At 42.0% G+C, this 18,926-nt stretch overlaps 1 protein-coding gene across 2 annotated transcripts in view; it reads left to right on the top strand.

Moving 5' to 3' along the window:
- Nucleotides 1-2,655: 2,655 nt before the first annotated feature.
- The window catches only part of ccdc85ca (coiled-coil domain containing 85C, a), a 42,930-nt gene continuing 26,659 nt past the window's right edge, over nt 2,656-18,926 (top strand). The window contains exons 1-2 of one of the 2 annotated variants that reach the window (XM_053632353.1): nt 2,656-2,892; nt 3,379-4,383. In XM_053632353.1, coding sequence (XP_053488328.1) covers nt 3,675-4,383 — 709 coding nt within the window. In that variant the 5' untranslated portion in view covers nt 2,656-2,892; nt 3,379-3,674. The remainder of the gene's footprint in view (nt 2,893-3,378; nt 4,384-18,926) is intronic. The other variant, XM_053632352.1, reaches the window with a different exon arrangement.

Below are 18,926 nucleotides of genomic sequence, written 5' to 3'. Positions count from 1 at the left end.
GTTATCTAAAACCCAAATTACAGATTAACTCACAGAGCCTCGAATGAACTTTTACACTGTGAACAGTAGCATCATACGTGTTAATCCCCGATCCATCAACGCGAGACTGGGCTTGTGAAAGGCTTAATAATTACCTTTAAATCACCACTTCAGCGTTAAACGCAGCAGATTCGGAACGTGAAGGGTTTAACGATTAGCTGCAATCCAGTCTGCTAGAATAAACAGTGCAGGAAAAGAGCTGAGACTGGAGTCAAAATAAATACTTTGGAGTTTTGTGTCACTGTGTGTGTGTGTGTGTGTGTGACATCATAAGTATTATCAGATTATTCAAGTAGTCATGTAAACAAACCTCGTTTATTACTTTATTATTGGTTACTTTATATTGGATTAAAGCTATTATTGGATTATATCATATTATATTATATTCCACGCATCGCCTATAAATTTCACTAATCCGATATATTTAGTTTTCTACATCCTTGCAGATGTCCAAACATAACCTAAAAGCCCCGAACACTAAACTTGATACAAAACGACACCTGTGAAATCATAAATAAAATCTCAGTAAAGTCCAGCAAAGTGACCCCATGTGGGGGGGGAAAAACACGTGGCAGGAAGGTTGAAGTTTAATTCACGTACTGCTTTCTCGGTGCGTTTACTCAGGTGCACTTATCATGGGTTTAGAAAGATATTTGTTTATTGACAGACTTGTTTCATCAGTTACTTACAGTTAAGTGCAGGAGTTTGCATTGAATTTAGCTTCTAGGAGATGAATTAGCAACAAAACAGAATTACCTGCCACCAGTATTGGTGTTTTTTGCTATCCAATTAAAAAAAAAAAAAAAAAAACATCCTAAACATTTAGAGCAAGTTTGAAAGTTCTCAAATTCTCAAGTTTTTTTTTTAAATTAATTTTTTTATTTAAATCACTCTGTTACAGCACACAAAATTCTTGTATAAACTTTGTCCACTAGAGGGCGATTGATCCCCATCATTACACTCTGCTGACGCCTACTTCATTTCCATAAGAGTAACAATGCATTGAAAACTATTTACCTACTTGAATTACGTATTTACATTACTTGAATTGAATTACTACATTAAATATTTACACTAAAGGTGAAAAAAGGTGTACAAATATCTCAACAAATGAACAAAAAAGTTGTTATGTAAGGAATAAAACACAATGGGTGAACGATAACATATTACAACAGGTGTACTTTTTATCCGTTTATAGTTACATTTAATGTTGTGGAATGCATGTGAAACGAGTTAGTTCCTGTTTGCACGTATGCCAGCTATAAACAGTCATTTAGACAAAAATAATGCAGCCCGGCATATTACCGAGAAACCGCAAAAGAAAAAAAGGCGGCATATTTTTAAAATATGAAATGTTTGTTATTAGTCTTAGATTATGTTCGGCCTGCGTACTGTAAGTTACTAGAGTAAGGATCATGTATCGTGAGAGAGCGCTTGTGTTTCGAATGGAAGGTGGAAATTCTGTCAAAGATAGCAATAAAAAATGTAAATACCACAGTGAGGTCGAATACTGAAATCCGATTGGACGGAATGTTATTGTTGTATAACGGCACAGCTTGGAAAGTCGTTCCGGATATAACATGCAGGGTAGGTTTATTTTAATGCGCTCATTCTAATACGTTTTTGTTTCTATAGTAACAGCTCAACCGCAGGGACTTGTATACGGTGGACGCTCCACATAATCTAAGACGAATAACAAATGAAAATAAAAAACGTTTAAGTTTATCGCCGCTATAACGTAAGTGAGAACAGACGCTAGCATTAAATGTAACTATTAACTGTTAAAATGTACAACGTACAAAAAAAAATAAAGGTGTTTATCCAATATATAATAAACACCTTTTTTTTTCAACACCAATTTCAATCGAGAATTATTTAAGCGCTGGTTAAAAAGTGCGTAGCTTAAAAGAAAAAAAACAAAACAAAGAACACAACGTATTCAGTGCCACAAGAACAAGAGATATTGAACATAGTCGCATTACTAAATTTCTCACACAAAATTCAGTTCTTTTAAAAACATGACATTTTGGTTTTTAGTTTGTTTCGTAAAGGTTTAGGTTTAATTCAACGTCGTTTATAAAATGTCAAAAAGAATTTGGTTTACAAAGAGCCCATTTATTCGTATTTATTTGTTGTTCACCTTCCAAAATGTCTTTTTAACATTTTTTTTTTAAAAAAGCACATCGAATACCAATCCCAACAGGATTTCGCGATTTTACGAAATCCAAAATAAAACCCAAAAAACTCCGCAGTATCGCAGTAAAACTCGCGATTTTTCACAACGACCGCAGGTTTGCTCCGAGACGTCCGGTCAAAGAGCGGTCTCTCTTCGATTCACATGAATACAACTAAAAGGTCTCATCTACCAACAAACATCTCTGTGCAAAACAATTGCGATTTCTGCAATGCAAGTAATTTTCCGGGGAAAAAAAAACCACGGAACCCCCCCCCCCCCAAAAAAAAACCTCTGCAAGTTGCATCGCAAATTTTGTAGAGAGAGAGAAAAAAAAACAGCAACAAAAATCAAACATTCTTGGCTGCGACAATCACAAAAAAATGTCATTAGTGTACGCTATTTTATTTCAGCCTATCAGACGAGGTGGGCGGAGCTAAAGGGTTGCCGGTTCTCAGGGAATTTTTAGGCTCCTGTCTCTTTAAGAGTTCTCAATCTGCTTTAGTAGGCTAGATAAATGGTTAAAGGCAGTCTCTCTCTCTCTCACTCTCACAACCTACCTGCTCGCTCGGAGGTTTATATAACCCGCTCTCTGTACACGGTCCTCTCTTTTTTAAAGCTTAAATCCAACATTTGGACGAAGAAGGGTCATGCGGAATAGGGCTGTGTTTCAAAACACGGTAAGAAATCTCGCTCTCTGAGGCTGAAGGAGCTGAAGGGTAAAGTGCTTTTCAGTCGAATTGATGTTTCCTTTTATTCTCTTTCTCTCTATCGCTATGTTCTTAAAACAACACGAGAACATGGACTTGGAGGTATAAAGTTATAAGTAGCGTTAGTTTCGGTGTGTATGTATCATCTGTATGAGATTAGGAGTGTGAAGAACGTGGGATAACTGAATAGTTCGGTTTTGACGTGTTGCCAGATTGGGATGTTTAGAGCACGTGTGTTTGTGTTTATTATATTAAATATGAGAGGATTAAATGATTAGTGCGCTTTTAAGAGTTTATATTCATTTTTAAACAAGAGATGAGTTTGAATTTCAGGTTGTAAAAAAGGATATGAGTGGGTACTAATCTAAGCAATCTGGCAACCTTTTTGTAGCATCCACTGCAGTGATTGAGATTATTTTCTCATTCTGTCCTCTTCTCTTACTATGCATCTTGCAGGTTATGCATGACCAGAAAGTCTAATCTCACCTCACTGGACTGAAGATCGGACCTTCTCTGGGGAGACGAAGGATTTCAGAGACAAAAAAAAGCAGTTATATATACATATATATAAAATCAGTGTTTTTTTTTTTGTTTGTTTGTTTTTTGTTTTTTTTTGCTTAACAGGTTTCCCACTTCTTGGATTCTTGGTTTCTTTCATAAATCATGGGTGTGATTTTAGATCTACTTTTACGTAGGCGTCATTAGAGATCCTTCAGCTTCATCTCGCAGCCGTCCATCCACGGAAAAGGAATATGGCGAAAAATGTGACCGACGTCCCGAGGGAGGATTTAAGCAAAATCTCAGATGAGGAACTCCTCAGACTCGGCAAAGACGAGCTGGTTCGGAAGCTCCGCAGAGTCGAGAGCGAGAAGATCAGCCTAATGGTGGAGCACGGGAACATGATGCGCGACGTGAACCGGAGACTACAGGTTCACCTTCACGAGATCCGGAATTTGAAAGAAGTGAACCAGAAGCTGCAGGACGACAACCAGGAGCTCCGTGAGCTGTGCTGCTTTCTGGACGACGACCGGCAAAAGGGCAAGAAGCTGTCGCGGGAGTGGCAGCGCTTCGGCAGGTACACGGCCGGCGTCGTCTGGAAGGAGGTCGGGTTCTATGAGCAGAAACTGAAGGAGCTGGAGGTCAATCAGGAGGCCGTCGTGCGCGAGAACATGGAGTTAAAGGAGATCATCGTCATGCTGGAGGAGGAGAGGAACGGCGCCGGGTCGAGGAGCTCTATAGACAGCCAGTCCAGCTTGACCAACCTGAACGGAGGCACGAATAACGTGAGGGACGTGGGGGACGGAAGCAGTACGTCCAGTACGGGAAGCGCTGGAAGCCCGGACCACCATCATCACGGTCACGGGCACAAACCTGTCGAGGGCAAGATGGCAGCCATTAGAAGATCTATGGACGATCTATCCACTAACCACCTCCACAGGAGCATACCAAACGGACTGAACGGTAAGTGAAGCGCAAACCGCTGCGCGTTTTCGTTAACTGTCCGCGCGCCGATTCCGTGACTCAGAAGGTTCTTCGGACCGATCGTGTGGCGCGACGTTTCTTCAGTGTTTCCCGCTCACAAGTTTAGTTTCAGAAGTAGATTTCATCTCATCCTGTCATGTGACCTCTTGTTAAATGTCTATAGAGACGTTATGAAGAAAAATAAAGCTTGGAAAGAAGTAGTAGAGATCGGTGGAGCTTGCGAGTGCGTGAGCGTACATAGCTAGTGCGGTTAGTTTGCTTTGTTAACTTGGCAATAATACTTAGCATGTAAATGGGGGCGGGGAATGATCACACAGATTAGTGAGTTATATACTTCGTGTTAATAGCTACCACCGTAGCTACTCTGGACAGGCCACGCCCACAGTCTCCAACAGTAACGGTCACAAAGCAACACGAGCGACACGTCGCTTGCTAGGTAACGTTATGTTTTGCTGCGTTTTCATCAACAAGGGATGTAGTTTGACACCAGAAAAGGTGTCTAATCTGATCCAATACTCACCCCGCGTTTTAGTCCAAAATCATCCAACACTACATTTAATGATAATTTTCAAAAAATCACTTGAATATTAATTTAAATGCAGTTGTACGTGCGACGTTTCTGTCGTCCCTCACGTCCTGAAGGTTGTGAGTACAAATCCGTCAAATTCCCATCTTTCAGATTAGACTAATCTAGATTAGAAAGAAAACAAACTATTTCTTAAAAAGAGTTCTGATTGGACACTGCTTTCCTAGTCAAATTTGGTACTTTTTTCGCATTAAAAAAGTCGATTTTAAGGAAGTGTAAATATTTTTTTTTTTTTATCGTGATACATATCCGGTATCGTCGAGATGTCCTCAAATACATCTGTGTGTATGTGTGTGTGTGTGTGTGTGTGTGTGTGTGTGTGTGTGTGTAAAAGCCTTTTAAAGCCCAGATTCTCATCAGCTTGTATAGGAACTTAACTAAGCGGATGATCTGAGATGCCTTCACTGGTCTCCCGGGAGTAACCCTGGAAACGATGCGCGGACCCGTGGCTCGGGCTTTACTCCGTGCCCGAGGCGGTGTTTGCACATGGCCGTGCGAGACGCCGCTCGTGCACAGCAGCCTGGCTGTACAGATGGCACCGCACTAATTAGCATGGCCTGTGAAGTCGGGTCTAATGAGGATCGAATGCTCTCTGTGGCTGTGTACCGCACTGTAAATTCACTCGGCGGACACCTCACCGGAGCACAAGCCCCTCTCATGCGCTGGGAGGGTTAGTCTGTTTAAAACGTACATAAACGAAGAGCTGACCTCAGAATGAAAGAAATTAGAAAAGGATTTTAAATACATTTCGGAGATGGTGTATAAATTCACATTTTTATTTTCTTTTTAAAAAAAAAAAAAAAAAAAGTTTTTCCGTAAAGCTCTAACTATTAGACGTTAAGATGGTACCTCGCAACTTTTAACAACGGGACCTGCAGCTAGCTGACTTAGCTAATGAGCTAAAGTTTTGTGGTTGTTATGGTAACAATTGCCCTCATTTAACAATCAGTGTTTAGTAAAGTAAATGCTTTTGTACTCTAAACTGACGGTTTCATTCGCTGATTTTATTATTATTATTATTATTATTATTATTATTATTATTATTATTATTATTATTATTTTTACAGTCTCACATGCATGTATGTTGATAAATCCATCAGCTGGCTGATTTAGATTTAACCCCGCCCACAAAACTATGTACTGTAAAAGGCAACAGAGCTGAAAACTGCAGTTCAATGACGCTAAATGTTCTAGTAATGCAGCTCGGCCACTACGGCGCATCAGCTACAATATACACACACACACACACACCAACTCTTCCTTCTTTTATAGGGCGCCATTACTTGTGTAACTTTTCTAATTGAATGGCGAGTCTTAAACGATGGGTTTGTTTAGGATTGCCGTTCATTCGAGGTTCACCTTAGCGAGTCTCCCTTACGTAAATTTCGATACGAACGTTTTTCCGACTAACGCGTGTCTTGCGTAAACGCTTCTGCGAACAATTTTACGAAATAAATTCGTCCAGCTTGACATTTTGTGATATTTTGGTAGCTTTGACTGCCGTTAAATAAATAGCTGCGGGTACGGCGACTCGAAACAAGTAGCCGAGTTGCTGGCTAGCACACAGGGACACTTTTTCCAATTAGCATATTTGTGAATATTCATAGATCATAGCGTTTTTATGGGGCTGAAGGTGTCGAGGTTTCTATGCCGTTTTTGTCATTTCGTTTCTACTAGAATTTCCAAAGAAAATTTAGGAAAAAAATGATTTATTACTTATTTTATTGTATTTTTAATGATTGTTTTTTTTTTAATAAAATTTTTTTATACATATTTTTATTTACCTTATTGAAACATAATAAAAAAAAATTACTAGGTAATTTAGTTAAAAAAAAAAAAAAAAGTTTAAGCCACAATTGAGGACACACTGCGGTGGGGGGCTTTTTTTTAAATGACGTATTTTATTGTATTTAAAATAATTTTATTTTTATTTTAGTAGTATTTTAACATCATTTTTATTTTGTTTTAAGTTGTAAAAATAATGTTACATTTTTATTTGCCTCGTTAAAAAACCTACAAGGTAATTTAAATAAAAAAAAAGTTAATTATTGATAACGTTAGTCTTTTTAACAGATCCGAGACAGTAACAAAGTAAAATTACAGTAACGTTAAAAAATCAAGTAAATTTTCTTCTTCTTCTTCTTATTATTATGATTATGTAAATAGTGTATGCCGCAAAATAAAAATGAACGTAACCAGACTTTATTTTTAAGCAACATTTTTAATTTCTGTTTCTATAATAATTACTCGTAAAGTTAGATTTGACTCGTCATCTTGGGCATCTCTTATTGATTTCTTATTTATTTATTTTTCAGGGTGTGTTTGTAGGAAGACGATACTGTAGCACGGTGCTTGTTTGTGTAGAGCTTCTCTGTTCAGCTCTGCGTGAGAGCTCGCTTATCATGTCGGGTTATGATGATCAGGTTACGTAACACCGCCGATGCGTTTGTGTTTATCGTTTTACGGCTATTGCCCAAACCAAGCTTTGCATAAACGAGTCGTTTATGTATCGGCTTTTTCTTTCTTTCCTGTTTGCTATTATGCAGGAAACGTTCTACGTTATGAGCGTCCTGCTCCGCGGCTTGCCACCTCACGTCACGCTCGTTGCTTTCGACCTTTTCCGCTGACGTTCTTCCTGTGAATTCGAGTTGGATTCATTTGATTTGCTAGCGTCTCCTGTCTGCGCCGCTAAAGACGTGGAGCGCCGAGCGTACGCGAGTTATCGTTCGAGCGGCTCTGACGGTAGCGCAGCTACCAATCGCAGGTTTATATTAACGCGGCTCGTTCGTTCTGTATTCCTATCATTTCGTTGCCGTCATTAAAATAATTCCACAGGTTTTCCACAGGATTTAGATCTTGGCTAGAGCACCAGTCCCAGCTGAAGAGAAGCAGCCGCAGAGCGTGATGCTGCCACCACCATGCTTCACCGTTTGTGTGGTGTTCTTGCACCAGAGAAATCTTTTAGAATTCTACCCAAAAAGTTCGACCGTGGTCTCGCCAGACCATAAGACATTTTGCTACGTGATTTGAGGGTGACCGTATGCAAGTTTTATTTACGTACTACGAATTTAGACGGGTTTTGTTTACCCCGGAACGTTCCGGCCGGCTGCAGTCAGAGCCGCTATTATAGAAAACGAAGCAATCGACGCAGCATACTTCTGAGCAGAAACCTGCCGGTGAAACTCACTCGACAGGCCCCGAAGAAAGAAATGTCAGTTTCAGGCCGGATGAAAGACCTAAATATAACACACAACAGTATTTACAATGCATAGCGCGCTACAAAAGAAGCCTTTGTGTGGTTTTTCTGCACGAGAATATCACAATATATAACGCTCTGTACTCTTTGAGTTTATATGCCGATCGTACGACATCCGCGGTATAAAAAGACGTGTCGAATTCTTCACACGCTCCCTTCACATCGCTGACTTATCCTCCCAGCCGGGGAACACGCAACCTGCACCGGGCATGTCTTTTTCTGTTTTTACAAGGCCAGCAACTTTCGGATACTAAGAACGCCACCCATTAAAGTCAACAAGCTTCCTGTGCTGTCTGTCGGGTGGAGCGCGGCGCCACTCCAGCGATTCGTTGCTGGACTGTAAAGTGTGTTGTGAAATGCTGAGGAATGTGTCACAGGAAGCACACACACAACAAATAAAAATTCAAACAATGCCGAAGAGGAACGTCCCGTAGCATCACGTATACAGACGGACTGCGGATGAAATTTAGAGCTAAACGATATTACGTTTCTTATCCTGTACATAGAGGGCATATTCGTAAATATTTAACTCAAGCTCTCCTCATGTTTGCAGACAGTTTAGACAATTACGTAAGCGTCTTTAACACAGCTTGTCGTGAAGTCCTGAAGACGGTCCCGTGTCGGAAAACTTGCTAAAGGCGACACTGGAGACTCGTTCCAAATACACGTATCCTTACAGGAAAAAAAAAATTTAAATTCTTGTAGACATCAAATAAAAGTATCAAAAAAACCTTTCAGTACTGTATATATCACGATGCATATCATGAAAAAGTATCATGATATTTTTGCCATATCCCCCCCCCCCCCCCCCACCCGGAAATATATCCCCGAGGTTTATTGTAGCTCATGGTGCTTCAAGTTTTGTTATCAGTTCCTTTTGAGATGTAAAACAGTGACTGAAAAGACGCAGACCCCCTGCAGACACTTTACGGGTTTATACGAGACTGCGCTCGGGGTCACGCCGGGGTCGTGTTACACCGTTCGCGTTTCCCATGATTCGGGTGAAAGAACTTTGACATTGTTCTCTCACGACCCTTCGTCAGGTCTTTAGAGTCATGTGGTTTATGACCACGACATTAGAAAAGACGTTTTAGGTTTTAAAGATGGCTATTAAGACTCATCTGAAGTACCATCAGCTGGAGTTAAATGTGTGTGTGTGTGTGTGTTTTGTCTGTAATAGGCTATAATTAGAGCGATTAAATTAACCGGGTAAACATCTCATTGGTCTTAACATCCGTCGTGATTTGTCTTGTTTGTGTGGAAAATAATTCCGCCTCAAATGCGCTAAAAGTAATTGAAATTGTCCGCTTGGGAATTCTCATTTTGGCTGGTTAATCCGATGGAGCGTTTAACTCCGCATGTTATTACTTGTTTAGTCGTGGGGTTTTTTGTTGAAACACACACACACACACACACACACACACACACACACACACACACAGCAAAAGATATTCGAATCACGATATCACGTGTGGGTTTTCTTTTTGTAGACGACAAACAGGACAGAACCTCCGCCCGAACAGAGGTTGTTTTTCTTTTCTTTTCTTTTTTTTTGCTGAATCTGTAGTTTAACGAGGTTATTGCTTGCTCTCTGCCGCTGTGGATTGCCACGAAAAAAATAATAATCTGACAAAGGCGTGCACTCCCTGTGATGTCAGGTGGTCTTGCCAGAGCTGGTTTTAAACGGCCCTGTAATTGGGCCCTCCCCGACTTCATGCCTCGGGCTGTTACTAACAGCTCTCCTGAGACAACAAACCCAGAAACACTTGTCAGAGCTCATGAATCTCTGAGCGATGGACTTTACAGAGTGCGCGTTCTGATGAGAAACGTCTGCCTCTTCGTTACGGCTCTCCTGTACGTTTTATTAAGATGCAAATTTCGACAAGGTGCTCTGCTTCAGCTTCTTTTCGCCAGTGGAAAAAAATCCCACGGTCCTTGTGTATGCTCTTGGCCCACATTGTGGTCCTCTCTCTCTCTCTCTCTCTCTCTCTCTCTCTCTGGAGTGATTTGCGTCTCCGAGAGACGATGAGATAACAGTATGGTTGTGATGAGGGTCTGGAGGTCTGGACAGGATCCAGATCGGTAGCGGGAGATCGCTAGCTGTGGGAGGTTTTTCCTTTAGAGTAGGGGGCGGGTGATACGATACGCTATCGCTATCGCGATAAACTGCGACACGATAGAGATTTCCGAGAACGTTGCTGGGATTCCCAGTACTCGTTTGAGCGATAAATTAGATGGAGTTTAAAGCTGGGATCAGACAGGTCGGACTTCGGCTGGACATCTACGGATGCTGAACGGACAAGCCTGGAGATTACTTGAGAGCTGGTGTTGGGACCGAGCGCTAATAATTACAGCCCGAGAGCTGATGCAGAAAGTACACGTTTAACACTCGCTTGATTTGAATGCGTCAGGAACTCGGGTGACCTTGTGGACGGGTTTAGTGGTCGTAGAAACGGAAGATCTTCTACATTCATGGCCTTCATGAGGTTTGATTTTGGATTAGTGTGATTGGAACCCATTTGGACTGGAATGACTGTAATGTTAATGGTATTTATTCCATTTATCAAAGGAAGTCCCAGAGATATTTGCAAAAGGCTGGCAGACCTGGAGTTTCTAGATTCCCAGACAACAATAGAGCAAGTTCTGTGTGGTTTCGTTGTGAATGGGCTGAGGTTCAAGTCATGAATTCCTGCGATTTTTTTTTTTTTTTTTTTTTTTTTTTTTTTTTTTTTTTTTGCAGAAACACCTGTCGTGCTGGTCGGAGACTGGTTAAGCCTGTCTCATAATCTGTGGAATTTATTTACCAATGAATAAATGAAACCGCACATACCTACTTGGGCATGAACTTTCCATTTCTGTCCAGTGTCGCTGAAGAATGTCTACCCAGGTTGAATTAATTACGCAGTCATATGACGCAAGGGTGATTCGGTCTCTCTCTCTGTCTCTCTCTCGCTCTCTCACACACACATCCTTTTTTCCACATTCCTAAGTTTTTGATGTGCGAAGTATAAGCTCCAATGGGGGGGAAAGTATGGTCAGAGTAATCCACTGAAGTGGAGCATCATGGGCCATGAGGTAATATGAAATTGTCGGTATCTTTTGAACCATGTTGAAATAAGATGTAGCTTTGAGGCCATGTGATACGATGGAGGGGTAGAAAGAGATGCCTTTCAAGCTTTCTGGTATAACGGAAGGGGTTAGAATGAGCTAACGTTTGGGCGTCTTCACAACATAATGTAGATGAAATGGAAACTTTTGGACTTGTTTTGAGCTTTCTGGCCCCCGGGGGTTAAGATAAAGGCACGAGAAGTTTGTGAGGTATGATGATGGTGAAGAACGATTTAGCTTTCGGGTTCTTGTGTAAGATAGAGAGGAGTAAAATGTGACTAAGGTTTGGGTGGTAAATAAAGGGGTGGGATTGGAGTAAGATGGGAGGGTAGATAAGGTAGATTTGAGTCCTGGGGAAAGAAGGACGGACATGAAGAGGTACATTTTTAGAGGTTCTGACGTAAGATGGTGAGGTACTGTATGACAGTGGTGTAAGGGCTACTTTTTGATTTCTAGGGTAAAACATAAGGGTAAGAAGAGGTATCTTTTGGTCTTTGGGGTAACATGAAGGAGTACAAGAAGATATCAGTTGAGTTCTGGCTTAGGATGGAAGATGCCTTTATTTTTGAGGTTTAGGGTAAGATGGGGTGCTAGAAAGAGGTAGCTCTCCTGCCTGGGTTAAAGAGGGACACATGGAGTGTACTTTTAAGGCCTTTGGGTAAGATACAAGCATTTGGGCTCTAGGATAAGATCGAGGGATAAAAAAAAAAGGTAAGACATGGTCTATGGGGTAAGATTATAGGTGTAGAAAGAGAGATCTTTTGTTCTCTGGGGTAAGATGGTGGGGTAGGAAAAGGTACATTTCAAGCTCTGGCTTTAGAAGGATGATCCAGAGGAGGTGGGTTTCGAGCCCTGGACCAAGATGCAGGGTTTGTGGTTCTGGGGTAAAATGGAAGGGTAGGAAGAGTTAACGTTGGGTTCTGGGGTAACCTTAAAGGGTAGCAAGAGGTAACTTTGGGGTTTCTTTGGTAAGAATGATGCATAGAAATAGGTACCTTTTTGGATTCTGGCATAAACGGTATGTGTGGCAAGAGGTATCTTTTGGGTTTTGCAGTTAAACGTAAGGGAGAAAAGCGTTACCTTTTGGGTTTTGTTGTTAAACAGAAGGGGGAAAAGAGTTACCTTTTGGGTTTTGGGGTTAAACAGAAGGGGGGAAAAGAGTTACCTTTTGGGTTTTGGGGTAAAATTGAAGGCTCGTAAGTGAGGTACCCATTGGGCTTGTGGGATAAGTGGTATCTTTTATGGTTTTCATTCTCTAAATTTTAAACAAGCCTATAGATCTTTTGGCTCTAGGGTAAAATGGGACCTCGATACACATTTGAATTTGTAGTTGTACGTTGTTGTTGTTGTTGTTGTTTATAACAATGAAGTTGTTGACCAGGCTGACGCGCTGGTCTTGCAGCAGAATCTCTACAAGGTCCGCTTTCATCTTTATTACATGACTCCGTAAACACGAGCTCAGCATAAAACTTAAGGTCTAAGCGTCCTTGAGAACTATAACGTATAGGTTTCCTTTGTCCCCCGTCGTCAAATGGGGAAATTATATTATCAGATCTATTTTGATGCTCTGTAACAGGGTTCATGGATTGTGTCCTTTAATTTGATCCCGTCGAACTAAAAGGATCGAATCCAGTTTGATATTTTAGAGACGACTCCCTCAGCAGCTTTTATTTTTGGCTTTGTGCTCGTCTTGTATGCGGGTGTGTTTTACGTTGCACTAGACATATCGCTGTGCAAGTCTGGATCTCCGTTCGTTTACTTTTACATAAGGACAGATTTGTGTTGTTTCAACACTGACAAGTGGCAACACATTTTGTATTTGCCTGGCACAGGAAGGCCATTAAAGCAAGCAATTGGCTTGTCTGAGGCCAGAGTTTAGCTTCTGGTTTTAATCTGAAAATCCGCTAATCCGTCGCCCCGCCTCCGCCAAGGTTTAACTATTTGTATATGTCTGTTTTTATACCTTGCACATGTCCAAGCTTGTGATGCAGTAACTGCTGACTGAGACGGTGAGAAATTTTAAGCAGGTTGTTATGACTCACTCGTTTCAGTTTGGATATCCCACTGACCCCAGCCATGAGCTTTTGGTTAAATTCTGGACATGGGGTCAAATGGAGGGACACCATCTGTGGGGTATATCCGAGATTAAGGTGTAGAAGGAGGTCGTGTAGGTAGGATTCACGGGGGTAAATAGAGCGGTATGAAGAGGTATATTTTCAGACTCTCGGGCAAGATGGAGGAGTTAAAAAGAAGGTAGCGTTTGGGGTAAGATGGAAGTGTAGGAAAATGTTGTTTACAGGTTTCGGGGGGTTAAATATAGAGGACTAGACGGAGAGGTAGGAAGAGGTAGAATTTGACCCTGGGGTAAGATGGAGAGACACGAAGAGGTACTTCTTAGGCCTTCGGGTAAGATAGATTGGAAGCAAGGGGTATCTTTTGGGCTCTGTCATAAATTGGTGAGGTAACCGGTTTTTCGGATTCTGGGGTAAGACGTAAGGAAATCGAGTCCTTTTGTCTTTTTTTTGTCAATATAACAGCTCTAATATAAATATTGGATTGTTATTTTTTTTTTTCATACATATTAGAGACATTCAAGCAAGCCCATAAAGTTTAATGCTGAGTAAATAAATTTTTCTGTTCCACTTTTAGTTAAAACAATACTAATAAAGAACTAAAGAATGTATTAAACACCTACACTCCTACCCCGGTCTGCTCCATATTGAGGGGAAGTGGGGTTGTCGAAGCCGTGTGTTGTCTTTAGGGGGGCTGAGAGCGGCTGAGTGCCGCCGGTTTAGACCGGGGCCATCTGTCCACCAGCATTGTTCAAATCACAAAGGAGGAAGGGGTATTCAAAGACCACCGCCGAGAATGGAGCCATAACGTCATCCTATTTAGGCCTGAGCGCATTCGTCATTGGGCCTGTTTCCGAGTTTCTGAGTCTTCTCTCTCTCTCTCTCTCTCTCTCTCTCTCTCTCTCTGTCTCTCTTTTCCCCGTCTCTTTATCTCTCCACCAATCCCATCTCTGCTTTTATTTTCAAAGTGTCACAGTGCTGTTATCACAACCTATTTGGAAATGTGTGTGTGGGGTGCGGGGGGAGTTCTGTTTTCCACCCAACTGATAAGAAAAACGTCTCACGAAACCTTTTAGGCTCCTTACGTTCCCTTAGTCTTTCCATTAGCCTGCTCACATCTCTGCCAGGTCTCAGTAGGCTTCAGTGAGTGCTTCTCCACTATTCTTGGTGCTCTGTATTCCATTTTGCTTACTTGTAAAGCTGAGGTTTATCCCGGTGGGTTATATAACCGCACACATTTCCTCCAGGCATGCTCCGCTTTCTGTAACGAGATAAAAAAAAAAAAGAATCTCGGGGCGGTTCGCGATGCTCGGCCGAGGTCTGGTCCGGGAGACGTCTGTACGAGGCGCATGATGAAAAAGCACGTGAGGGGGAAAATCTAACTCGATCGTTCTGGCTTGCTGTAAAAGCCAGGACGTGCTTTAATGAAATGTTTTCGCCTCAGCAGACTGGGCCTCGGTGCATCGTTAGGCTCGTTTTTTATGTTCTGGTCTTCACAACTCTTTCACTGCACCCGTTTCTGTGATAAAGGGAGGGGTGTCCTTTCTTTCCTTACGCACAAGGAGCCTTGATTTAAATAATAAAAATGAGCCACCTTTTATCCAAATGGCTTTTTAAGATCTTTTTTTTTTTTTTTTGCGCAAATGTGTCGGGGTGCACTTACTTTTTCGCCCCACTGTACCGGTAAAATCAATCAAAGTTGGTGTTTCAGAGCTTTTTATACGTGTCTATTGGTCTATAAACCAATATTGACCAACATCTGTATATATTTGGAGGTATATATTTGTCTGCGCTCTCAACACTCTTAATTCTACATTCGCCAGTTCTTGGAAATCCTATTCTTGAGAACAAAAGTGCGCTTAATTCGCGTCAAACGACATGCTATGCAGGTTATCTATGTTTCTGTAATAAACACAAGCGCTGGAGGTGTCTCGTGAACGTCTACCGTGCAGGATGTCATCGGTATTTAGCCGTCTAATTACACTACCTTCAAGCTACTGTCAAGTTTTTAAGATTTGATGACGGGGCGGGGGGGGGGATTAGTGTATTTTTGTCTGGTGTGGAATTAGTCGAGCCCCTCGACACACACGTCCCAACCAATTCGAAAGGAAGTGTGTCAACATACAGGTTCCACTTCCGAAGCAGTTTAGCATGTTGTGGCTGGCTAGATTGAGGGACATACCGTAGGATAGGCAGTATTATATGCGTCGTCCTTGTTTATACCAGAGCATTATTAAAATACTGGGTTCTGATTGGTCGGAAAGGTGCCGATAAATTTCTAATACGTTATTGTTTCTAGAGAAACATCTGGTTCACTCACAGGGACTCGTGTAATCGTCGAAACGGTGAAGTTTTCCATAAGGAGATCGATTTAACGTTTACGGAAGGAGCGTCCAGTAACTCAGATGTAAAGATGAAAGTTTTTATTGATCTATTTATTTTTTTCACCGACGTCCTCGGAACGGAGGAGTTTACGCTTTGTGTACGGTTTGTTTTATTCATTTGAGAGAGAGTGAGAGAGGGGGGGAAAAAAGAGAGGCAGATGAAGGAACGGCAGTTTACAGCTGCTATAAGTCATTTGTGGACGTTCCACAACGTTAAACGTGACTACAAATGGTTAAAAAATTACAACGTGCGCATGATAATCCCATTATTTTTGTGCATGGGAAGAACTGTGATAAAATCATAAGGGTCCGGCTGTTACTGTGATGTGGAAATGTTACTATTTCAACATACCTACTTGCAAAAGAAAAAAAAATTGTTTAAAAAAAAAAAAAACCGGTGAGGAAGGAGTAGGGAGGTGTGTGTGTGTGTGTGTGTCCCTGGACTGACAGGTACGCCCTGTGTCGAAGCATTTCAGGAATTCGCTCGGACGGTATTTGGACATCCGCGTTATCAGCGCAGCCGTCGCTGAAAATCCCTTTTAACAGCCTCGTATTTCTCTGACTGAACCAAGTCCAAGATCTCTCCATAACCTCAAAGTGCACAGATGAAGGAGCGTGAATACACACCCTGCTTTTACATCATGGCATACATACAAGTCGTGTGTGAACCTGTCGTGCCTCCATGTTTTCACAACCGTGTTACATGGGAAGGAAATCCATTACGATGAAAAACAGCAACAACAACACCACCGCAGAAGCCTGGCACCGGAGACGTGCGCCCTGAACCGATCGGCTCGAGTACTCGTGATGGAGTTCTCAAATTACCGGCTTGCAGGGTGGGGATTTTGTTTGTTGATCTTGTTGCAACAACTCTATTTAGCCAGAAAACGTCGCCCCCCCCCCCCTTCCTCCCTCCCCCGCTTCTTCGCCTTAAGGCTGCGTGATTCTCGATGAAATATTAAGCGCAATTTTAAGGCTTGGACAGTTGTACTTTTGTAAAAAAAAAAATTTTTTTTTTTTTTTTATCCATTTATAGTTGCATTTAATTCAATGTTGTAGAACGTCCATGAATGATTTACGTTATAGCAGCTTTAACAGTCTTTCCTCACTAGCCTCTCTTTATTTATTTATTTATTTATTTATGTCTTTCTCTTGATGTTAATACGGCAAAAATCGTAGCTTGTCACGTTACAGAGAAACTCCAAGGCGTAAACTCCTCCGTCCGGGGGACGTCGGAAAAAACGTAAAGCTACGCTGGCGTAAAGTTAGCGCCGACACCGGAGACTCTTCCCATAAATGCGCTCGCCGTACACGTTGCTTTGTAAGTCGTTCCTATAGAAACGATAACGCGCGAGAACGAGCGCTGGGCACGTTCTGACCGATCAGATTCAAGGATTGTTACCATGCGCGTTCAATGTTTTGCGTTCCATTTTGAAATCCGAAGAGGATCGAAACGAGCCCGTTTTTGTTCCCTAAACTGTCGACGTGATTTTATCGTTAAACAAAATACCCACGAGTATCGTTTTACTATTAGCGACTTTATAGGATAACGATTAAAAAAAGCAGACGTGAAGGGACGAGGCCAAGCAGAGCTCCGATTGCACCGACGTGACCTAAATTGCACGATTCGCACTCCTTTTAGACGTGTTTCCGAAACATGACGAGTCGACAGTGCGGGATATTTGGGGTCTGGTGGTTTGGCGCCGAGCCGAATGCTGAAGGAGCTGATTCGGAAGTAAACAGGAGAATGAAAAGCGAGGGCCGGGAAACACACGAGCGAGACACACCGCATACCGAGGTATTGATAAGAACGTATCCTAGCAACAAGCCCCAGTGTTTAACTAAAGGGTTTGTCTGCGCTTTAGTTCTTACACTTCGAGCTTCTTCACTCACACACACACACACAGAACTAGGAAAGAGACCACTAGGAAAGAGGTCTGAAGAGGCGAGAGTTTTACATCATGACAAAAACGTCACGCTTGTGTGAAAATCCCAAACCGCAAAGCACCGATAAGACGCGATGTCCGAGTCCCGGCTCGCTAAACTCCCATCCGATTTCCGTAACAGACTCCGCGTGCACTCCCATGTCGGATTATACGACGAAGATCCTCTTAACGGTAGACCTACGATCAAAAACTACGTTCCGCTTACGTCATCGACCGCAAAAAAGCACGACGTAGAAAACGGGCTCGCGTGAACACAAACGTTCTTCGAAGCGTTTACATTTCGAACATCGGCGTTACCGCATTTGTAGCTCTGCGGCGAGTTTGGCGTCGTGTTACGCCGTCTTCCTATCGGTGGGTTTTAGACAGAAGATCTCTGGTAGGTTTGAACACAGTGGCACTAATCTGACAGACGATAACATAAGCACGTCACGGTATGCGTTCCAAGACCGCAGACGTCCACCGCAAAGGCTAAAAAATAAATCAAATCTGGCTGAAAATCATACAGCGTAAATCCGGCGTACCTAGAACACTCAGTTTTCATACTGTCATACTTCTCACCGCGTCAGACGCCGAACATGTCTTGACGTTGCGGAATTGTGTGCTTTGGCCATTGCTAAGTGTGCCGGCGTAACGCCAAGTTCACAAAGCAACCCTTATTGCTTAACTACTTTTTTTTTTTCTCCAACATTTTTGAACAATTTCAACTGAACTTTAAAAGTAAACGCAGCGTTTCCACTCGAGACGCGTTCTATTGCGCACGAAGGAAGGAAATAAAGTTTTGCCAGACACACGTCTCTGTTTGTGAATGCTTTTTGAGAACGACAGTACTCTTCACACGCTTCCATTGAACACCAGTTATTTTTGGATGCTTGCCCGTGTTGTGCGTTTTTTTTTTTTCTTCTTCTTCTTCTTTAAAAAAAAAAAAAAAGAAGGTTTTTTTGCACAGCTGGAGCAGGAAGGAGATTTCCCAGACAAAACATTTACATTCGATTTGAGTGAAGCAACACCAAGCAAGCGCTGTCGAATTCTGCAATCTGATTGGTCTGAAGGTTGTGATGGTGGTGGTGGTGGTGGTGGTGGTGGTACTTTCCAGAACCGCAGCACTGACAGTTACGTCTGTTAAAAAAAAAATCCTTTATCCGGTTTAGGAGACGTTTATTTAACTGTAAT

Source organism: Ictalurus furcatus, chromosome 9, assembly GCF_023375685.1.
Source record: "Ictalurus furcatus strain D&B chromosome 9, Billie_1.0, whole genome shotgun sequence".
Classification (NCBI taxonomy): domain Eukaryota; kingdom Metazoa; phylum Chordata; class Actinopteri; order Siluriformes; family Ictaluridae; genus Ictalurus; species Ictalurus furcatus.
The sequence above is the reverse complement of the archived record's forward strand: the minus strand, read 5'-3'. Positions and strand labels throughout refer to the sequence as shown.